Source organism: Cnephaeus nilssonii (genome assembly GCF_951640355.1).
Source record: "Cnephaeus nilssonii genome assembly, chromosome: X".
In the NCBI taxonomy this organism is placed as follows: domain Eukaryota; kingdom Metazoa; phylum Chordata; class Mammalia; order Chiroptera; family Vespertilionidae; genus Cnephaeus; species Cnephaeus nilssonii.
This window is the reverse complement of record NC_137071.1, coordinates 41,098,794-41,118,031: the sequence shown is the minus strand read 5'-3', so window position 1 is coordinate 41,118,031 and position 19,238 is coordinate 41,098,794. Positions and strand designations below refer to the sequence as shown.

At 45.3% G+C, this 19,238-nt stretch overlaps 1 protein-coding gene across 1 annotated transcript in view; it reads right to left on the bottom strand.

The window, feature by feature from the left end:
* Positions 1-19,238, bottom strand: part of ABCB7 (ATP binding cassette subfamily B member 7) — a 170,911-nt gene that overhangs the window by 87,401 nt on the left and 64,272 nt on the right. Inside the window, exon 3 of the mRNA XM_079764771.1 lies at positions 13,113-13,232. Coding sequence (XP_079620897.1) covers positions 13,113-13,232 — 120 coding nt within the window. The remainder of the gene's footprint in view (positions 1-13,112; positions 13,233-19,238) is intronic.

Sequence of the window (19,238 nt, the reverse complement as noted above, 5' to 3'; positions counted from 1 at the left end):
GTTCGCCACGCCATGGCCTGGTGGCGCCCTGAGGCCCCGCCACGGCCTGAGACCCGCCCCGCCCTGGGACCCGCCCCGCACGTTTTGCAGGCCCACCTGGGCTCCAAACAACGGCTTTTGCATGTGGGTGACCTACCCTGTGGCAGCTTGACCAGATAAACTGCGGTTCTAGTCAGGACTGCTCCAGGGCCACTCGGACAGGAGGAGGAAATTGCAGTTTTTGCTGTAATTCCTGCTGGGTGGCCTCAGGCAGTAGCTGACCTACACTCCATTGGAGACCCAGAAACGAGGGCATCTAGTGGTCGGTGTGAGATGACACCAGATTTCAACCACTTGCATAAGGGACACATTCGGGAGGCAGACTCAGTGAGCGCCAAAGCCTTGCTGCACCAAGACCCGGCCCATAAACGTGTCTCCTGCACAGCAACTCTTCCTTTATAGACACAGAGGGTCCGCACGGCCAATTGGCCTGGAGGACAATTTCTCCCAGCGACACCAACAACAATCAAGACTTAACTATACAAAGGAGGACCAAGATGGAGGCATAGGGCGGAAGCCTGATTGTTGGCTACCACAACAATTTTGAGTCTACGACGGGAGAGCAGAGCAGACACCATCCAGAACCACCGGAGGGCTGGCTGAGCAGATGCTCTACAACTAGTATAAAAGAGAGGGGTACGCGGGATGATGCTGATGCCGGTGACCCAAAGATCACACTTTAAGAACTACGGCTCAGGAGACAAAATGGCGGCCTGGAACGTGCTCGGCACAGTACCCCCGGCGGTCTCCGGCTGAGGGGATGGCTCCAATCGCTGACGAGCACGGACAGACGAGCCCCTGGGAGACATGGGGTAGGAGACTCCACGCTTGTTGACCTCCGAGTCCTTCAAGAATCTCAACGCCCAGGAAGCGGCCAGGTGCGCACGCTCGGCGACCGGCCACTGCTGCAGACCCAAGGGCCGACGCAGCCACCCCGGACCAGCCCGGCGCCGCGCACCAGGCACACTGGAGCTTCGCCGAGCCCGCCGCGCAACGAGTTCTGCGGCGGCTGCCCTGGAGCTCTAGGAAAATGGCCGAAGGAATTGCTGAGATGTAATTGACCAACAGGAATTGGGATCAAGAAGACAAAACCCTGCTGGGTCCCGGATCCGGGTGAAGCCGCGCGCCCCTGGGTCCGGGTGAGGCTGGGAACTGGGTCAGGGTGAGGCTGGGTCCCGCGTCCGGGCGAGGCCACATGCCCCTGGATCCAGGTAAGGCCGCACGCCCCTGGGTCCGGGTGAGGCTGGGTCCCGGGTCCGGGTGGGGCCGCCCCCCAGGGTCCGGGTGAGGCTATGCGCCCCTAGGTCCAGGTGAGGCTGGTACCTGGGTCCGGGTGGGGCCGTGCGCCCCTGAACCCGGGTGAGGCCACGCGACCCTGGGTCTGGGAGAGGCCACGCGCCCCTGGGTCCGGGTGAAGCTGTATCCCGGGTCTGGGTGAGGCCGTATGCCCCTGGATCCGGGAGAGGCTGGGTCCCGGGTCCAGGTGAGGCCTCGCACACTTGGGTCCGGGTGAGGCCACGCACCCCAGGGTCTGGGAGAGGCCACGCGCCCCTGGGTCCGGGCGAGGCCGTGTGCCCCTGGATCCGGGTGAGACTGGGTCCCGAGCTCGGGAGAGGCCACGCGCCCCTGGGTCCAGGTGAAGCTGAATCGTGGGTCTGGGCGAGGATGTGTGCCCCTTGATCCGGGTGAGGCTGGGTCCTGGGTCCGGGTGAGGCCACGCGACCCTGGGTCCGGGTAAGGCCACGCGACCCTGGGTCCGGGTGAAGCTGGACCCAGGGTCCGGGTGAGGCCGTGTGCCCCTGGATCCGGGTGAGGCTGGGTCCCGGGTCCGGGTGAGGCCGTGTGCCCCTGGATCCGGGTGAGGCCATGCGACCCTGGGTCTGGGAGAGGCCACGCGCCCCTGGGTCCAGGTGAGGCCACGCGCCCCTGGGTCCAGGGGAAGCTAGATCCCGGGTCCGGGCGAGGCCATGTGCCCCTGGATCCGGGTGAGGCTGGGTCCCGGGCCCGGGAGAGGCCGCGCGCCCCTGGGTCCGGGTGAGGGCATGCGCCCCTGGGTCCGGGTGAAGCTGAATCCTGGGTCTGGGTGAGGCCGTGTGCCCCTGGATCCGGGTGAGGCTGGGTCCTGGGCCCGGGTGAGGCCACGCGCCCCTGGGTCCGGGTGAAGCTAGATCCCGGGTCAGGGTGAGGCCACGTGCCCCTGGATCCGGGTGAGGCCACGCGCCCCTGGATCTGGGAGAGGCCACGCGCCCCTGGGTCCGAGTGAGGCCACGCGCCCCTGGGTCCGGGTGAGGCTGGATCCCAGGTCCAGGTGAGGCTGGGTCCCGGGCCCGGGTGAGGCCACGTGCCCCTGGGTCTGGGAGAGGCCACGCGCCTCTGGGTCCAGGTGAGGCCATGCGCCCCTGGGTCCGGGTGAAGCTGGATCCTGGGTCCAGGTGAGGCCATGTGCCCCTGGATCCGGGTGAGGCTGGATCCCGGGTCCGGGTGAGGCCACGCGCCCCCTGGGTCCGGATGAGGCCACGTGCCCCTGGGTCCGGATGAAGCCGTGCCCCTGGGTCCGGCCGAGACCCAACCAGAGGGAATCGAACCTGCATTACCACCATTTGTCCGCCATCCAGAGCTGAGGGGTCAGTGCCGACATGTACACATAAGGAACTGGTGGACATTGATATTGGGTCTCAAAAGAACTGTTGGTCCAGAAAGAAACTCACTACAGACTGATTCATTTGCCTGTCAGCATAACTATTATTGCTCGTCTCACATTCAGTTCATATAAGTATATCTCTAGTGACACATGATCTCGCTCATCTAGGGGAAATGATGAACAACATAGACTGATGAACAAGAACAGAACCAGAAACAAGGAGGCATCGATCGGACTATCGGGCCTCAGAGGGAGGATAGGGGAGGGTTGGGGGAGGGGGGAGAGATCAACCAAAGGTCTTGTGTGCATGCATATGAGCCTAACCAATGGTTAAGTTCAACAGGGGGTTGGGGCATACATGGAGAGGGGTGTGGGATGGGAATGGGGGGATGAGGACAAATATGTGACACCTTAATCAATAATTAAAATAAATAATTAAATAATAATAAAAATACGAAAACATATATTTTTAAATTACTGTTTGGGGTTACTTCTAATATATACTCAGAAGTGGAATTGGTGGGTCATAAGTCAGTTGTATTTTTTTTATTTTTCCTAGGCAACTCCATACTGCTTTCCACAGTAGATACACCTGTCTGTATTCCCACCAACAGTGCAAGAGGGTTCCATAGTCTCCACATCCTGGCCAATACTGGTTGTTTTTTGATTTATTGATGGTAGCTATTCTAACACTTGTGAGGTGATACTTCATTGTGGTTTTAATTTGCATTTCCCTGACAATTAGTGACAGTGAGCATCTTTACATACTAGAGCCCCGGTGCATGAAATTCGTGCACGGAGGGGGGTTGTCCCTCAGCCCAGCCTGTACCCTCGCCAATATGGGACCCTTAAGGGATGTCCGACTGCCCGTTTAGGCCCGATCCCGGTGGGATCGGGCCTAAACGGGCAGTCGGACATCCCTCTCACAATCCAGGACTGCTGGCTCCCAACTGCTTGCCTGCCTGCCTTCCTGATTGCCCCTAACCGCTTCTGCCTGACAGCCTGATCACCCCCTAACCACTCTGCTGCCAGCCTGTTTGCCTCCAACTTCCCTCCTCTGCCGGCCTGGTCACCCCTAACTGCCCTCTCCTGCAGGGTTGATCACCTCCAACTTCCCTCCCTTGAAGGCCTGGTCCCTCTCAACTGCCCTCCCTTGCAGGCCGGGTGCCTTCCAACTGCCCTCTCCTGCTGGCCATCTTGTGCTGGCCATCTTATGTCCACATGGGGGCAGGATCTTTGACCACATGGGGGCAGACATATTGTGTGTTGCAGTGATGATCAATCTGCACATTACTCTTTTATTAGATAGGATAGAGGCCTGATACAGGGGTGGGGGCAAGCTGGTTTGCCCTGAAGGGTATCCCTGATTAGGGTGGGGTTCCCTTGTGGCATGGGGCGGCCTGAGCGAGGGGCCTGTGGTGGTTTGCAGGCCAGCCATGCCCCCTGGCAACCAAAGCGGAGGCCCTGGTATCTGGAATTTATTTTCCTTCTACAATTAAAACTTTGTAGCCTGGAGCGGAGCCAAGCCTGGGGCTCCCTCCGAGGCCGGCAGCCATTTCTGTTGGGGTTATAATTGAAACTTTGTTGCCTTAAGCGGGTGGGCCCAGCCAGGGTGTGCGGAAAGCTTTGCTTCCCCTGTTGCCGACAGCAACCCTGGCCTGCTCTCTCAAGCTCCATTCTTCCGCCATTTGTTTGAATTTGTTTACCTTCTATAATTGAAACTTTGTAGCTTGAGTGGAGGCTTAGGCCTGGCAAGGGCAGGAGGAAAGCTTAGCTTCCTCTGTTACCTAGGAAACCTTGCTCTCTGTGGCTGTAGCCATCTTGGTTTGGGTTAATTTGCATGCTCGCTCTGATTGGATGGTGGGCGTGGCTTGTGGGTTTGTCAGAGGTATGGTCAATTTGCATACTTGTCTATTATTAGGTAGGATGGGCCATCTGTATGTCCTTTTAGAAGTGTCTGTTCAGATCTTCTGCCCAATTTTTAATTGGATTGTTTGACTTTTTTGATGTTGACCATTACAGGTTCTTTATAAATTTTGGATATTAACCCTTTATCAGATGTATTGGCAATATGTTCTCCCATTCAGTAGGTTGTCTTTTCATTTTGCTGATTTTTTTTTTTTTTTTTTTTGCTGTTTAAACCCTTTTAACTTGATGTAGTCACTTGTCTTTATTTTTCTTTTGTTTCCCTTGCCCTAGGACCGTGGTTGGCAAACTGCGGCTCGCAAGCCACATGTGGCTCTTTGGCCCCTTGAGTGTGGCTCTTCCACAAAATACCACGGCCTGGGCGAGTCTATTTTGAAGAAGTGGCATTAGAAGAAGTTTAAGTTTAAAAAATTGGCTCTCAAAACAAATTTCAATCGTTGTACTGTTGATATTTGGCTCTGTTGAATAATGAGTTTGCCAACCACTGCCCTAGGAGATATATCACAAAAAAATATTACAAAAAGCAATGTCAAGAGATTTTACTGTTTTCTTCTATAAGTTTTATGGTTTTGAGTCTTACATTTAAGTCTTTAATTCATTTTGAGTTTATTCTTATACTAGAGGCACGGTGCATGAAATTCATGCACTGGGGGGGGGGGGAGACGGGGACGGGGTGTGTCCCTCAGCCTGACCTGCACCTCTTGTATCTGGGACCCGTCGGGGTATGTCCGACTGCCGGATGTCCAACTGGCCTGCAGAAATCGGGCCTAAACCGGTAGTCAGACATCCCCCGAGGGATGTAGCAGTGCGCCAATTGGCAGGTGGCCAGGGAGGAGCCAGAAGTGGAGCTGGGTGTTGCACCGCTCACACTCATCCCAGCCCACTATGCCTAGAGCTGCTGCAGTCACGAGAGGCTACTGCTGCTGCAATTGCGCTCATCAGCTGTGAGCCCGGCTTCTGGCTGAGCGGTGCTCCCCCTGTGGGAGCGCACTGAACACCAGGGGGAAGCTCCTGCCTTGAGCGTCTGGCCCCGGGTGGTCAGTGAGCATCATAGCGACTGGTCGACTAGTCGTTCCGTCGTAACGGTCCCTTAAGCTTTTATATATATACTAGAGGCCCGGTGCACGAAATTCGTGCACAGGGTTGTGTGTCCCTCAGCCCAGTCTGCACCCTCTCCAATCTGGGACCTTTTGAGGGATGACCAACAGCCGTTTAGGCCCGATCCTACCAATCAGGCCTAAACGGGCAATCAGACATCCCTCTCACAATCCAGGACTGCTGGCTCCCAATCACTCGCCTGCCTGCCTTCCTGATTGCCCCTAATCGCTTCTTTCTGCCAGCCTGATCACCCCCTAACCACTCTCCTGCCAGCCTGATTGATGCCTAACTGCTCCCCTGCCAGCCTGTTTGTCCCTAACTGCCCTCCCCTGCAGGCCCAGTCACCCCCAACTTCCCTCCTCTGCCAGCCTGTTTGCCCCTAACTGCTCTTCCCTGCAGGCCTGGGTCCCCCACAACTGCCCTCCATTGCAGACCTGGTCCCTCCCAACTGCCCTCCCCTGCTGGCCATCTTGTGTCCACATGGGGGCAGCCATCTTGTGTGTTGGAGTGATGGTCAATTTGCATATTACTCTTTTATTAGATAGGATAGATAAGCAGTAAGAAAGTAAGCCAGTTTTAGTTTTCTGCATGTATCTGTTCAATATTCCCAACACCATTTATTCAATACACTATGTTTATCCCAATGTATATTTTTACCTCCTTTGTCAAATATTAATTGACTGTAAAGGAATGGTTTTATTTCTGGGCTCTGTTCTGTTCCATTAATTTATATGTCTGGTTTTATGCCAGTATCATGCTGTTTTGATTACTAACACCTTGTAGTACTGTTTGGGATCAGATAATGTGATACCTCCGACTTTATTCTTTCTCAAGATTGCTGTGGATGTTTGGTGTCTTTGGGAGGTTCCATATACACTGAGTGGCCAGATTATTATGATCACCTGACGTTTGTAGGCAAATTAGCCGTACACTGCATCATATGGGATATGGAAGCCAAAGGCCTGTTCGAACAACTTTGCTGTCTGCAGTTACCAAGATAAAACGTCTCCAATTCGCACAGGAACACAAGGATTGGACAGTTGAGCATTGGAACAAAGTCATGTGGTCCGATGAATCACGTTTCCAGTTGCATCATGCAGATTGCAGAGTGAGAATTTCACAGAAACAGCATGAAAGCATGCACACCACATGCATGAGTACAACCCTTCAAGCTGGTGGGGGCAGTGTTATGGTTTGGGGCATGTTTTCCTGGCATGATTTGGGCCCTTTAATTCGTGTGGAACAACGTTTGAATAGCACAATATACCTAAGTATCATTGCTGATCAAGTTCATCCTATCATGTTGATGGCGTATCCCAATGGAGATGGCTTCTTCCAGCAAGACAATGTGCCATGCCACGGTACTCGTATTGTGCAGGAGTGGTTTCAAGAACATGAGGGAGACTTACCTTGCTTAGGTGGCCCCCACAACCACCAGATCTCAATCCAATTGAGCATTTGTGAGACGAAGTTAAAAGAGCCATCAGGCAGCTGGTTCCACAACCATAAAATCTCACAGAACTGGACAGTACTATTCATCAGGCATGGTGTCAAGATTCCTCACATCACCTTTCAACATCTCGTGGAGTCAATGCCAATAAGAATGGCCGCAGTGTTGAAGGCAAAAGGTGGCCCAACAAAGTACTGATGGGGTGGTCATAATAATCTGGCCACTCAGTGTAAATCTTTGGAGAATTTGTTGCAGTTCTCTGAAATATGCCATTGTATTTTGATAGGAAGTGTGTTGAATCCACAGACTAATTTGGTTAGTATGAACATTTTAATTATGTTAATTCTTCCTTTCCATGAACAGAGTACATGCTTCCATTTATTTGAAACTTCTTTAACTTTTTTCTTCAATGTCTTACAATTTTCTGAGTACAGGTGTTTTACCTCCTTGGTTAAATTTCTTACTTGATAATTTATCTTTAATGATACAATTGTAAATTAGGTAGTTTTCTTAATTTCTCCTTCTGGTAGTTCATTACTGGGAGTATAAAAATGCAATAAATTTCTGAATATTTATTTTGTATCCTGCTACTTTACTGAATTCATTTATCAGGTCCAGTAATTTTTTGGTGAAATCTTTAGAGTTCTCAATAAGTACTATAATTTCATCTGCAAATAACAACAGTTTTGCTTCTTCCTTTCCAATTTGGATGACTTTTATTTCTGCTTTTTGTCCAATTGCTGTGGCTAGGACTTCCAGTACTATGTTGAATAAGAGTAGTGAGTGTACAACCCTGTCTTGTCCCTAATCTTAAGGAAAACAACTTATAGTTTTTTCCTGTTGAGCATGTTAACTATGGGTTTGTCACATATGGCCTTTATTATCCTATCTAATAAAAGAGTAATATGCAAGTTGACCATCACTCCAAGACACAAGATGGCTGCCCCCATGTGGACACAAGATGGCCACCACAAGATGGCCTGCAGGGGAGGGCAGTTAGGGGTGACCAGGCCAGCAGAGGAGGGCAGTTGGGGAAGACCAGGCCAGCAGGGGAGGGCAGTTGGGGGCGACCAGGCCTGCAGGGGAGAGCAGTTAGGGGTGACCAGGCCAGCAGGGGAGGGCAGTTAGGGGTGACCGGGCCAGCAGGGGAGGGTAGTTGGGGGCAACCAGGCCTACAGGGGAGGACAGTTAGGGGCAACCAGACTGGCAGGGGAGGGCAGTTACAGGTGACCAGGCCGGCAGGGGAGGGCAATTAGGGGCAATCAGGCCGGCCGGGGAGCAGTTAGGCGTCGATCAGGCTGGCAGGGGAGTGGTTAGGGGTGATCAGGCTGGCAGGCAGAAGCGGTTAGGGGCAATCAGGCAGAGGCAGGCAAGCGGTTGGGAGCCAGTAGTCCTGGATTGTGAGAGGGATGTCCGACTGCCTGTTTAGGCCCAATCCCACCGGGTCCCAGATTGGAGAGGGTGCAGGCTGGGCTGAGGGACACTCCCCCCTCCATGCATGAATTTCGTGCACTGGGCCTCTAGTGTTGAGATAAGTTCCTTTTAATCCCACTTAGCTGAGAGTGTTTATCATAAATGGGTGCTGGATTTTATCAAATGTTTTTCTGCACCTATTAATGTGACCTTATGATTTTTATCCTTTATTTGTTTATGTGGTATATCACATTAATTGATTTGTGGATGCTGTACCCACCTTTCACCCCAGGAATAAATCCCATTTGGTCATGGTGTATGAATTTCTCCATGTATTGCTCCATTCAGTTTGCTAATATTTTGTTCAGGGTTTTTGTGCCTATGTTCATCTGGGATATTGGCCTTTACTTTTCTTTCTTTGTAGTGTCGTTACCTGGTTTTGGGATTAGGATAAAACCAGCCTCCTAAAATAAGCTTTGGGGTCTTCTCTCTTTTTGAATTTTTGGGAAGATATCAATTCTTCTTTAAATGCTTGGTAAAATTCACCTGTGAAACCATCTAGTACTTTTGTTTGTTGGCAGTTTTTTTATTACTATCCTGTGTACAGGAAGATGGTCTTCGCTTTAAAATCACACAACTCAGTCTCTCCCTGTGTGTCTCTGGCGCCTCCATGTTTGCCCAGAATTCCTTGAGCATTTTTTTTTAAAGAAAGACCGCAACATTGTCCCATGTTCACCAGTTCGCATGAGCAGAGCCCACAGCCGTATGTGACACTGGCAGAGTGGGGTATCAGGAGTCATCATGATGGGGCTAATGTACCTCCCTAGCTATATAGGAGTACTCAGCCGAGAAATGATGGTGTCCTATGGCAGTTGAGGTAAGGCAATCAACACAGAGACATTAGCACTGTCTCTCCAGCCCTGCCCCCAAAGCCATAAAACTCAGTCTCTCCCTGTATGATTCTGGTAATCTCTGAGCTGCTGCCTCCTCCTTGGGAGCCTAGGGTGAGTGTTTGTGAGCAAAATTTTGTGCGCTGGCCCTTTCACAGCATGCCTGGGTTTCTATTAGCCTTCTGTCTTAGCCCAGTAGACCAAATCCCAGATGATTTTCACAGCCAGATGTTTCATGGGCTATTCTTCCCAGCAGTGGTGCTCTGAGTTGGGTGCTCTCAGTGGCAGGCTGAGGTCCCCATGCCCCTAAGGGGGTCCTCTATAGCTGAAATATCGCTCTGGATTCTCAACCCCTCCACATGGATCCTGCAGCGTTTCACAACTCTGTCCCTTCTACAGGTCTAGACATGGCTTCTTCTTTATATCCTCAGTTATAAAACTTCTGTTCAGCTATTCTTCAAATGGTTCTCCAGATAACTTAGTTGTAATTTTGATGTAGTCATGGGAGGAGCTGAGGGCAATGTTCACCCATTCTGCCATGTTTGATCCCTCTGAGGATTAATTTTTCTATATTCATTTCTAATTACTTTTAATTAGTTTATATGAGGTTAGTACAAAAGTTTACAAACTATAGGTACTAAGTATTTGTTGACAGAGAATCAGATATTAGCCTTGTAAAAATATCTCTGTCCTTAAGAAAATTAGATTGATCTAGATTTCATACCCTGACATTACCTATCACCAAGAAACAGAAACCTGTGTTTCAAGAAAGAGTGGAATTCACTCTAAAAATAGTCTATCTAAATGCCATTATTTAAGACTTCTCCCTTTGACTAAATTAATTAGTCATGTTCTAGAAAACAGTCTGCCTTCAACTTGTCAGCAAGGTACTTACATTCAGTTAATGAAGGATTAAAGGACAATTTGCTACTTCTGCCTCAGTATAAGCTTTACCCTTGAGTAATTTGTGAGTAGAAGACAATTTGGCAACCAGAACTGTACTAAAAATGAATATGAGTTTTTAAAATTACAACATTCGATTTATAATGGTATGCTCTCTCTTAAGCTTAAACAAATAGAATAAAGTATGGATTCTTGGTCTGTTGCTCAGCATCCTGATTTAATTCCTCTCCCAGAGAAGGGTCTGATTCATTGAGAGAGCACTTAACAGAGTCCATAGATGAAAAAGGAAACTGACTAAAGTATTTTGGTTTTACTCTTACCTCTCCAATCACTCTTTCCAATGTTTCCACTACTATTTACTTTACTTTCCTATAGGAACACATTTATCACAGGGTCTGTCTCTAGTCGCCTTCTATTTCTGTTCTTTTCCTTGGTGAATTCATCAAATTGCATTGTTTCAACTATTATCTCCTAATCTTTTAACCCTGGGCTCCTTCCTCAGCTTGTCTTGTATTTTGTATTATCAGCTAAATATCTCTATCTTCATGTTCTACTAGCACCTCAAACTTAACATGCCCAAAACCAAAATTTTCATCTTCACAAAGACCTCCCAACATACTTCTGTTAAAAAGGCACTATCATTCTCTAATTCTTGACAACATCTTTGAATCCTATTCCTCTTTTTTATGTTGCTAAGTCTTAATGATTCTACCTCCCTTACCTCACAATATCTCTGGCATCTTTTCCCTCCATATTACCATTTATGCCACTATTCCAGTACAACAATTACTTCTCATTTAGACTATTAAGTTACTATCATAACTGGTCGATAAATATTTGCTGAATGAATGCATGAATTGAAAATGAATGGTATCTGTACTTTAGGTCTCTCATTACCCTAATCCACCTTATACATCAGGGACAGATTAATTTCCTAAACTAAAGCTCTAACTTTACTCCCTTACTACTCAAAATAGTTTACTACTTCCAACATAATTTAATAAATTTAATACTTTCCAACATAATTAAATAAATTTTCATTGTACAGTTAAGGGATTTGGCCTTAGGAGTTCTATTTATCTTTTCTAAATTACTTTGAATTCCTCTGAAACATTACCCTCTCACTGGAGCAAAGTTGTACTACTCACTTCTCTATACATACTCTATCTTCCCTCTCATCTTCTTCTTGTTACTCCTATACCTATAACAAGCCCATTCATTAATCCAGGCCTGTCTCAGATATCACCTCCTCTATAAAACCTTTCCTGACTCCCCATCATTGTGGTTCTTTCCTTTGAAATACCCTCAACACTTCTTTTAAATCATTTATGACCTACTCTGTATTATAGCAATAAAATAAAAAGTGTTATTCTATATGATTTGAGAGAAGAAATGTGATTTATTTATATTTGAATACTCTGCAGGGCCAAAAACAGTACTTTGTATGACAAGTTCTCAATAAATATTTTTGGAGTAGGAAAAAAGAGTAAAAAAAAACGGGAACACACATGATACAGAGAAGAAGTAAATTATAAGACCTGAGTTCTACAACAAAATGTTAACACATATGTAAGACTGGTAACCAAATGATAGCCAAACCTCATTTATACTTTTAAGCAGACTTTGTTTTTACCATATTTATGATGGAAATCTGAATTTATTTTGATTTTAGCATTACATTATGTTTCACTGTGTGCCAGGCACAGTTATAAGCCTTTTGTATTTTAAATTATTTATCCTTTATAACAACCTTATTTTGCTTTATTTTGCAAGTTAAATTAAGAAACTGGGGCACAGAGACTAAGCAACTTGAGCAAGGTTACCCCAGGAAGTCTGACTCCACAGCCTATAAATGTACCATTACTGTATACTATACCTAAAGATATGTACAGCACTGACTTAAAATGTGAGTAAATTAAAAATAAGGGATGTTTATTGAAAGCTCAGTCATTATTATAAGTTTGCCTTATTAACATGTATTACAGTACAGCAAGAAACTGAGGAGGCTGCTAATATATACAGAGCCCCTATATTGAATGGTACCAAAATGCCCAGCTTTTGTTGTTGTTTCTTTCCCTTTTTTCCCTTAATATCACACTGTTGTTTACCACTTAGGACTATCAATGTGCCTAAAATGTCTTTATCCTTTACAATTTACTGGGAACTGAGAACAATGTATTAAATATCTACACTAATAAAAGAGAAAGATGCAAATTGACTGTAGATTCATGACACCCACCAGCCAATCAGGAGTGAGTATGCAACAAAGATGGTGGGTTAATTTTCATACGCAGACACCCAGCGGCCATGGGCGGTGCGAAACACCTCTGGGCAGCGTGGGAAGGCAGAAAGGAGGCTCCGGGCCAGAGCAAAGGCGGTGCCCGCAGCCAGGGGAAGGAAGGCCCATTCTTGCATGAATCTTTGTGCATCAGACCTCTAGTATATTAAATAAAAGCCAACAAGACACTGAGGAGTTTCTTTTATAAAAGTTCCTTATGTTTTGCTCCAATAAATGATCTTCTATTAGAGATCAGGAATGAATTCCATTAAGTTGAGGCTGTTCTAAGTCTGATCCACAGATAAATCAGACATTACCATATAATTTCTGCTGATTGCATACAACAGTTACTATAGGGTCCTAAATGTTGACAATGCTCCCCCAAAAGTGCCTTACATCAGTCCAAGTTTCAATACTAGAAAATATCATAGCATTTCTTATAATAATGATCAACACATAATTTCTTAATCTTACCTTTGCGCATCCCAAAAATCCCAGGGAAATAGCAACCCTAGCTCGTAGATCTGGCCTGTCTTTGGGCCACACATAAGAAAGCATTGCTCTTATGATTTTCCGAGTATCAACATCTTTTAACTGTTGAGAGAAAACAAAGCAGTGAGTAACATGTTATTTCAAATATAACTATATTTCAATAATGTAGAATTATGTCCCTAATGAGAAAAACATAAAAAGATTACAAACATAAATTGTATACAGAATATAAGGTCAATATCTTTCAAACTCAAACTATTTTGGAGAAAAAGAAACTTTCAATTACTTTGAAAAAGCTACTCACTTCTCTTAATTTCCTACTTTCAGCTATAGTTATCCTTATAATGCCAAAAAGTTACTAAGTGGGGGTGAGGGGACATGCACTATACATTTATTCCTTAGCAATTAAACTATTAAAACATTACAGAAAATTTAAACATTTCCATCTTTGTGGTCAAAATCGTTATGTACTTTTGGGGGTTTTATCAGTACATTTACTTAAAATGGTTTGAAACCCTAAGCCCAAACTACTGACACAACAGTGTTACAATACAGTGTTTAGGAAGGTAGGTGTCTTGGCAAAGTGTGGGTTATTACACTAATGCTTGATCTAACTTAAGTTTACCTTACATTTCTTTTACCCATTTACCGAGGCAACATTCCCATTAGAGGCTTTGTTTTAGTTTTAGCTTTTAAAGGTACAATATTAAGAATCAAAACCACACTTTCTAAAGCAAAAATATACAGTAGTCCTCCCTTATCAACAGGGGATATGTTCCATGACCCCCAGTGGACGCCTGAAACCATTTGATATTTAGTATCAAACCCTAAATATACTATGTAATTTCTATATATACATACCTATTATAAAGTTTAACCCTTTGCACTCGCTTGCTTTTTTCTCGATTCCTTTATTCTACTCGGGATTTAATTTTTTAAATACCCCAGATTTTACAAAGCGCAGCAGTAGAATAAAAAAACTGGAGTTTCTTTTCATACAAACTTATTTATTTGGATTTTTTTATATTTCAAATTATTGATACATTCAAAGAGTAATTTTAATCTCTATAATTTTTCATGGTGTGGTATTTTTTGAAACATTCACCCACATGAAGACCTGGTTTACATTCGCATGTTTCGCAAATATAAATCGTTTTCTTCCTCCTTTGATTTTTCTGTTAGAACAAACAACACAATCTTTGTGTTTTTTGTTAGGGTGAGGTGTGATTATATGGAGCTTTCCATCTAAACGTTGCTCTAAGTTAGTGGATCATAATCTACCCCTGGAAGTTAGTGTACCATCTCTGAATTCTCCAAGATCATATACTAGTTTCCTAATAAATTTCACATGCGTTATCGGTTTTTCATTTTTTCTTTTTTGGCATTCTTTGTACAATAATAGGAATTTACAACACTGACCTCAAGCCCCCAGAAAAACAATTTACGCCACCATTTTAGAGTCTTCCTCATAAAACAGTATGTGCCTGTGTAGTGATCAGCTATATCAACACCCCCCATAAACTTTGTATAGTTGGTCATGACCTTGGGTTTGAGAACTATTTCCTTCCCACCACCACGCACTCTCCTTTCCACAGACTCAGTCTCTGAAGTGTCCCATGTACTGAGCATTGTGACTATCCTCTTGTCTTTCCACGCAAGAAGCATTACATTTTCATCCCTGAAAGCCACTATCTCTCCTTTCATTAGCTTTGGATGTTTGATAACAGGTGGATTATCTTTCCTATTGGGCATTATTGTCCCTGTCAAGTGTGTTTTTTCCTTGAACAATTCCTTTGCAAGAATGACACTAGTGTAATACCTGTCAGTGAAGAAATGATAACCTTGAGAACCAGGTACTGAGTTCTTCAATCTTTCATGAAGCTCTAAAAATATTCTGCTAGTAAAAGGGAGATCAGGTCTCACCAACGTTTCAGATGTTATTCCTCCATAATAAGGGACAAATGAATGTACGTAACCACATTTTGAATCTGAGAGGACATAAACGAATACCCCATTGTGTTGGCTTTTTAGGATTATATGTGATGAAGTGTATCTTTCCCCTGAAACCAACAACAGCCTCATCAACAGCAATCTCTCTTCCAGGACAGAATCTCTCCCTAAATTTCATTTCAAGGTATGACAAGAAGCAGTTTACCTTCTCGGTTCTTGTTCTCAAATCTTTACTTGACTTTTGGTCGTTTTTCAAGTGTAACATCCAAAATATTTGCAAGAACCTTTCTCTTTTGATAACAGATCGAAAAAATGGTATATGAGACTCAAAATCCATGGACCAATAACTCTGCAAGTTGGGGTGATTCAATACACCCATATTTAGTATTACACCAAGAAAAGCCTTCATTTCCTCTATCGTCACATCTTTCCAATTATTCCAAGTGGATCGCTGGGCTAGTTCTTTCTGGCTAATTTTATGCCTAGCATACTCATTTGTCTCATCAGTTATATTTTTTAATCAACGTCTCAGTAAAAAACAACTGAAAAATGTCTATTGGTGTGGCACATCCAGAAGGAACTTGAGGTCCAACATGTAACTGACCAGTGGAGAAAGGGATTCTGCTAGGCTCTTTGTCATTCACAGATGTAGATGTCCACTTTTCTTTTTCCTGTTTTCCCCTAGAAACGTAACTTTCACTGGGTCTTATACCCGAATTCTCAATGATATCACCTATATCTCCATCACTCTCACTCGAATAAACAATTGTGCGTCTTCGTTTTGCCTTTATGAATTCAATGTCACTGTCACTGTCAGTACTTTCAGCCAGATCTTTGGGCAAAGCAAGGGACTTTTTCCTTTCAGTAGTTCCACTAGGACCAGCGATTTGTTCATCATCTCCACTCGCATCCTCAGAGAACTCACTTTCGTCACTATTACATTTTTCACTTTTTTCTTCGTTTTCGAAGTAAAATTCATCATCGCTGCTTTCTATGTCTTTGGAAAACTTATCCATCCTGAGGAGGGGAAATTCACTCAGAACATGCGACTACTAGGGGGCAAACCAATCATCCAACTAAACCCTGTGTCATGACAACATCTGTGATATGCTAATAGAAACCTAAACAAACCTAGGAGATGAAAAGATAAGGAAGGTTCTTTACCAAGGGAAGATGATGCAAGCTCAAAAAGGCATGATGCAAGGACTCATGCCTTGGACCCTCCTACTCAAGATTGCTGCCTATGCAAAAGATAAGCTTAGGTGGTAGCATCAGTTGAGACGGCATTTACATTTTACTTGACCTTTCATGCTAATGAAAACAAGAAAAGATACTGGAAAAATAGACAAAAGTCCCCCTTCCCTCCCACCCCCCCGCGGTGAAACTACGTGTCGAGTGTGGCTCGACATACGAGCTGCTACCGATGCTAACCATGTCGAGTCACACTCGACATCCGAGTGCAAAAGGTTAAGTAACTTGCTCAGGGTCATTCCAATATAGGAAGTGGTGGAGCCAAGATTGAAATCTAGGCAGTCTGGTTCCAGAGTTCAGGCTCTTAACTAGAACTTCATACTGCCTCATTTCTGGTGTGGCCTTCAAGCTCTATCCTATATAATAAAGAGGTAATATGCAAATTGACCCTCACGCCGTTGCACACGATGGCCACCCCCATGTGGTCAAAGATGGCCGCCACAAGATGGCCGACAGGGGAGGGTAGTTGTGGGCAATCAGGCCGGCAGGGGAGGGAAGTTGGGGGTGAACAGGCCTGCAGGGGAGGGCAGTTAGGGACAACCAGGCTGGCAGGGGAGGGCAGTTGAGGCGGATCAGGCCAGCAGGGGAGGGCAGTTAGGGGCAAACAGGCCTGCAGGGGAGGGCAGTTGGGGGCGACCAGGCCAGTAGGGGAGGACAGTTAGGGGTGACCAGGCCGGCAGGGGAGGGCAGTTGAGGGTGACCGGGCCAGCAGGAGAGGGCACTTGGGGGCAATCGGGCCAGCAGGGGAGGGCAGTTGGGAGTAACCGGGCCAGCAGGGGAGGGCAGTTGGGGGCAATTGGGGCAGCAGGGGAGCAGGTAGGTGTAGATCAGGCTGGCAGGGGAGTGGTTAGGGGGTGATTAGGCTGGCAGACAGGCAAGCGGTTGGGAGCCAGCAGTCCCGGATTATGAGAGGTATCCTAAATTGGAGAGGGTGCAGGCTGGGCTGAGGGACACACACACCCCCCTCCCCCAGTGCACGAATTTCATGCACCGGGCCTCTAGTTGTTCTATAATCCCTTTTAGCCAACAAAGCTAAAGTAACACAAAGTTGACAGGGGAGAAAAGATAAAGAGACCAAATATACTGTTATAATGATTTTTTGCTTTGTTTAATTTATTTGAGTACAAAGAAACTATCTTGAAATGTATAAAGCTTGAGCCTAACAGCATTGACTGCTTCTCCGTCATTAGTCAACATATGTTTGGTGTATTTATAGCATTATTTTCAACCATCCTTAAGAGGCCTTCGTGAAAGACAAACCTGAAAGCTGACAAATATCATGCCAAAAACACATGAATAAACACACCGCAGTATTTGTATTAAATTTTAAAATTCTATTTTATAATATTTTCTGCTTCTAAAGCCAGCCATGAAGGGTAGTATATTAAAAAATGGGAGAGAAATATGAAAATGAAAGCAATGTGTTTTGTGTTCTGTGAAAAGAGTTATTTTGGATCTCAAACAAGGAGAAAAGCACTGGGAAAGGTTTTCTTCCCACAAATAAAATAACTAATATTTATCTCTCCACAATTTAGAAAGCATCTTTACACAAAATTTTTCAATTGCCAATAATCCTAAAAATGTCATTTCTAATTATAGATACCATATATATCCTGGTTGGGTCAAGTAGTAGGAAAAAGAAGAGGCAAGCTAAGAGTAAGAGGACCACATGAATAATTGTATAACAGTATGCAAATGACATTTTCACTTACAAGGAAAAATATAATACAATTAAATGTTTTTATTTCGGTGACCCTACTGTTTAACTTCCCTATTTGATGATAATAAAAATGAAAAAGAATATGGATAATTAAATAAATGGATCAGGTAGATGGAGAATTTACCATGATGCGAGGGGACATTCTAGAATCGTTCTAAAATACTTATACAGAAGGAAAAATGTTAACCTTAAAATAGACACACACATGCACACAAATTAGTTGTGTTCTATCTAATTTACCTATTTATTTATAAGGCTAGAATATACACTGAGTGGCCAGATTATTATGATCTCTGAACGCATAATAATCTGGCCCCTCAGAGAGAGAGAGAGAGAGAGAGAGAGAGAGAGAGAGAGAGAGGGGGGGGGAGAGTGTGTGTGTGTGTATTAGAGGCCTGGTGAATGAATGTGTGCATGGTTGGGGTCCGGCAAGCCTGGCCAGGGGGAGGGGACATGGGCGGTTGGCCAGTCTGCCTGCTGGTCGAACTCCTGGTCGAGGGGACAATTTGCATGTTAGCCTTTAATTATATAGGATATACACTGAGTGGCCAGATTATTATGCGTTCAGAGATCATAATACTCTTGCCACTCAGTGTATAACAACCTAAACCAATACTATCTATAATAATAAAAGCATAATATTCTAATTACACCAGACACCCTTCCAGACAACCTTCCGGATGACCTTCTGGAGGAAGCCAGGGCTGCGAGGGAAGCCCAGGTCCCGGGTGCCTGCCAGCAGCCAGGCAGACTCCACCCTTGCACGAATTCATGCACCAGGTGTCTAGTTTATAATAAAGCACTAAAATGTAGAGGTTCATAATTTTGTGGGGTTTTTATACCCAATCATGAATTCTGCTTGTTTGTTTTAAGCATGACAAAAATATCTTCTATATAACAATGGTCACTTCCTATGGTTTTGTATAAGAAAACCAAAATCACAATCTACAGATTGAATGGAATCCTTATTAAAATACTAACAGCATATTTCAAAGATCTAGAACAAACTCTCCAAAAATTCATTGGAATAAAAAAAAAATAGCCATAGCAATCCTGAGAAAGAAGAACGAAGTTAGAGGGATCACAATACCACATATCAAGCTATATTACCAAACCACGGTTCTCAAAACTGCCTGGTACTGGCACAAGAACAGAAATATAGACCAATGGAACAGAACAGAGAACCC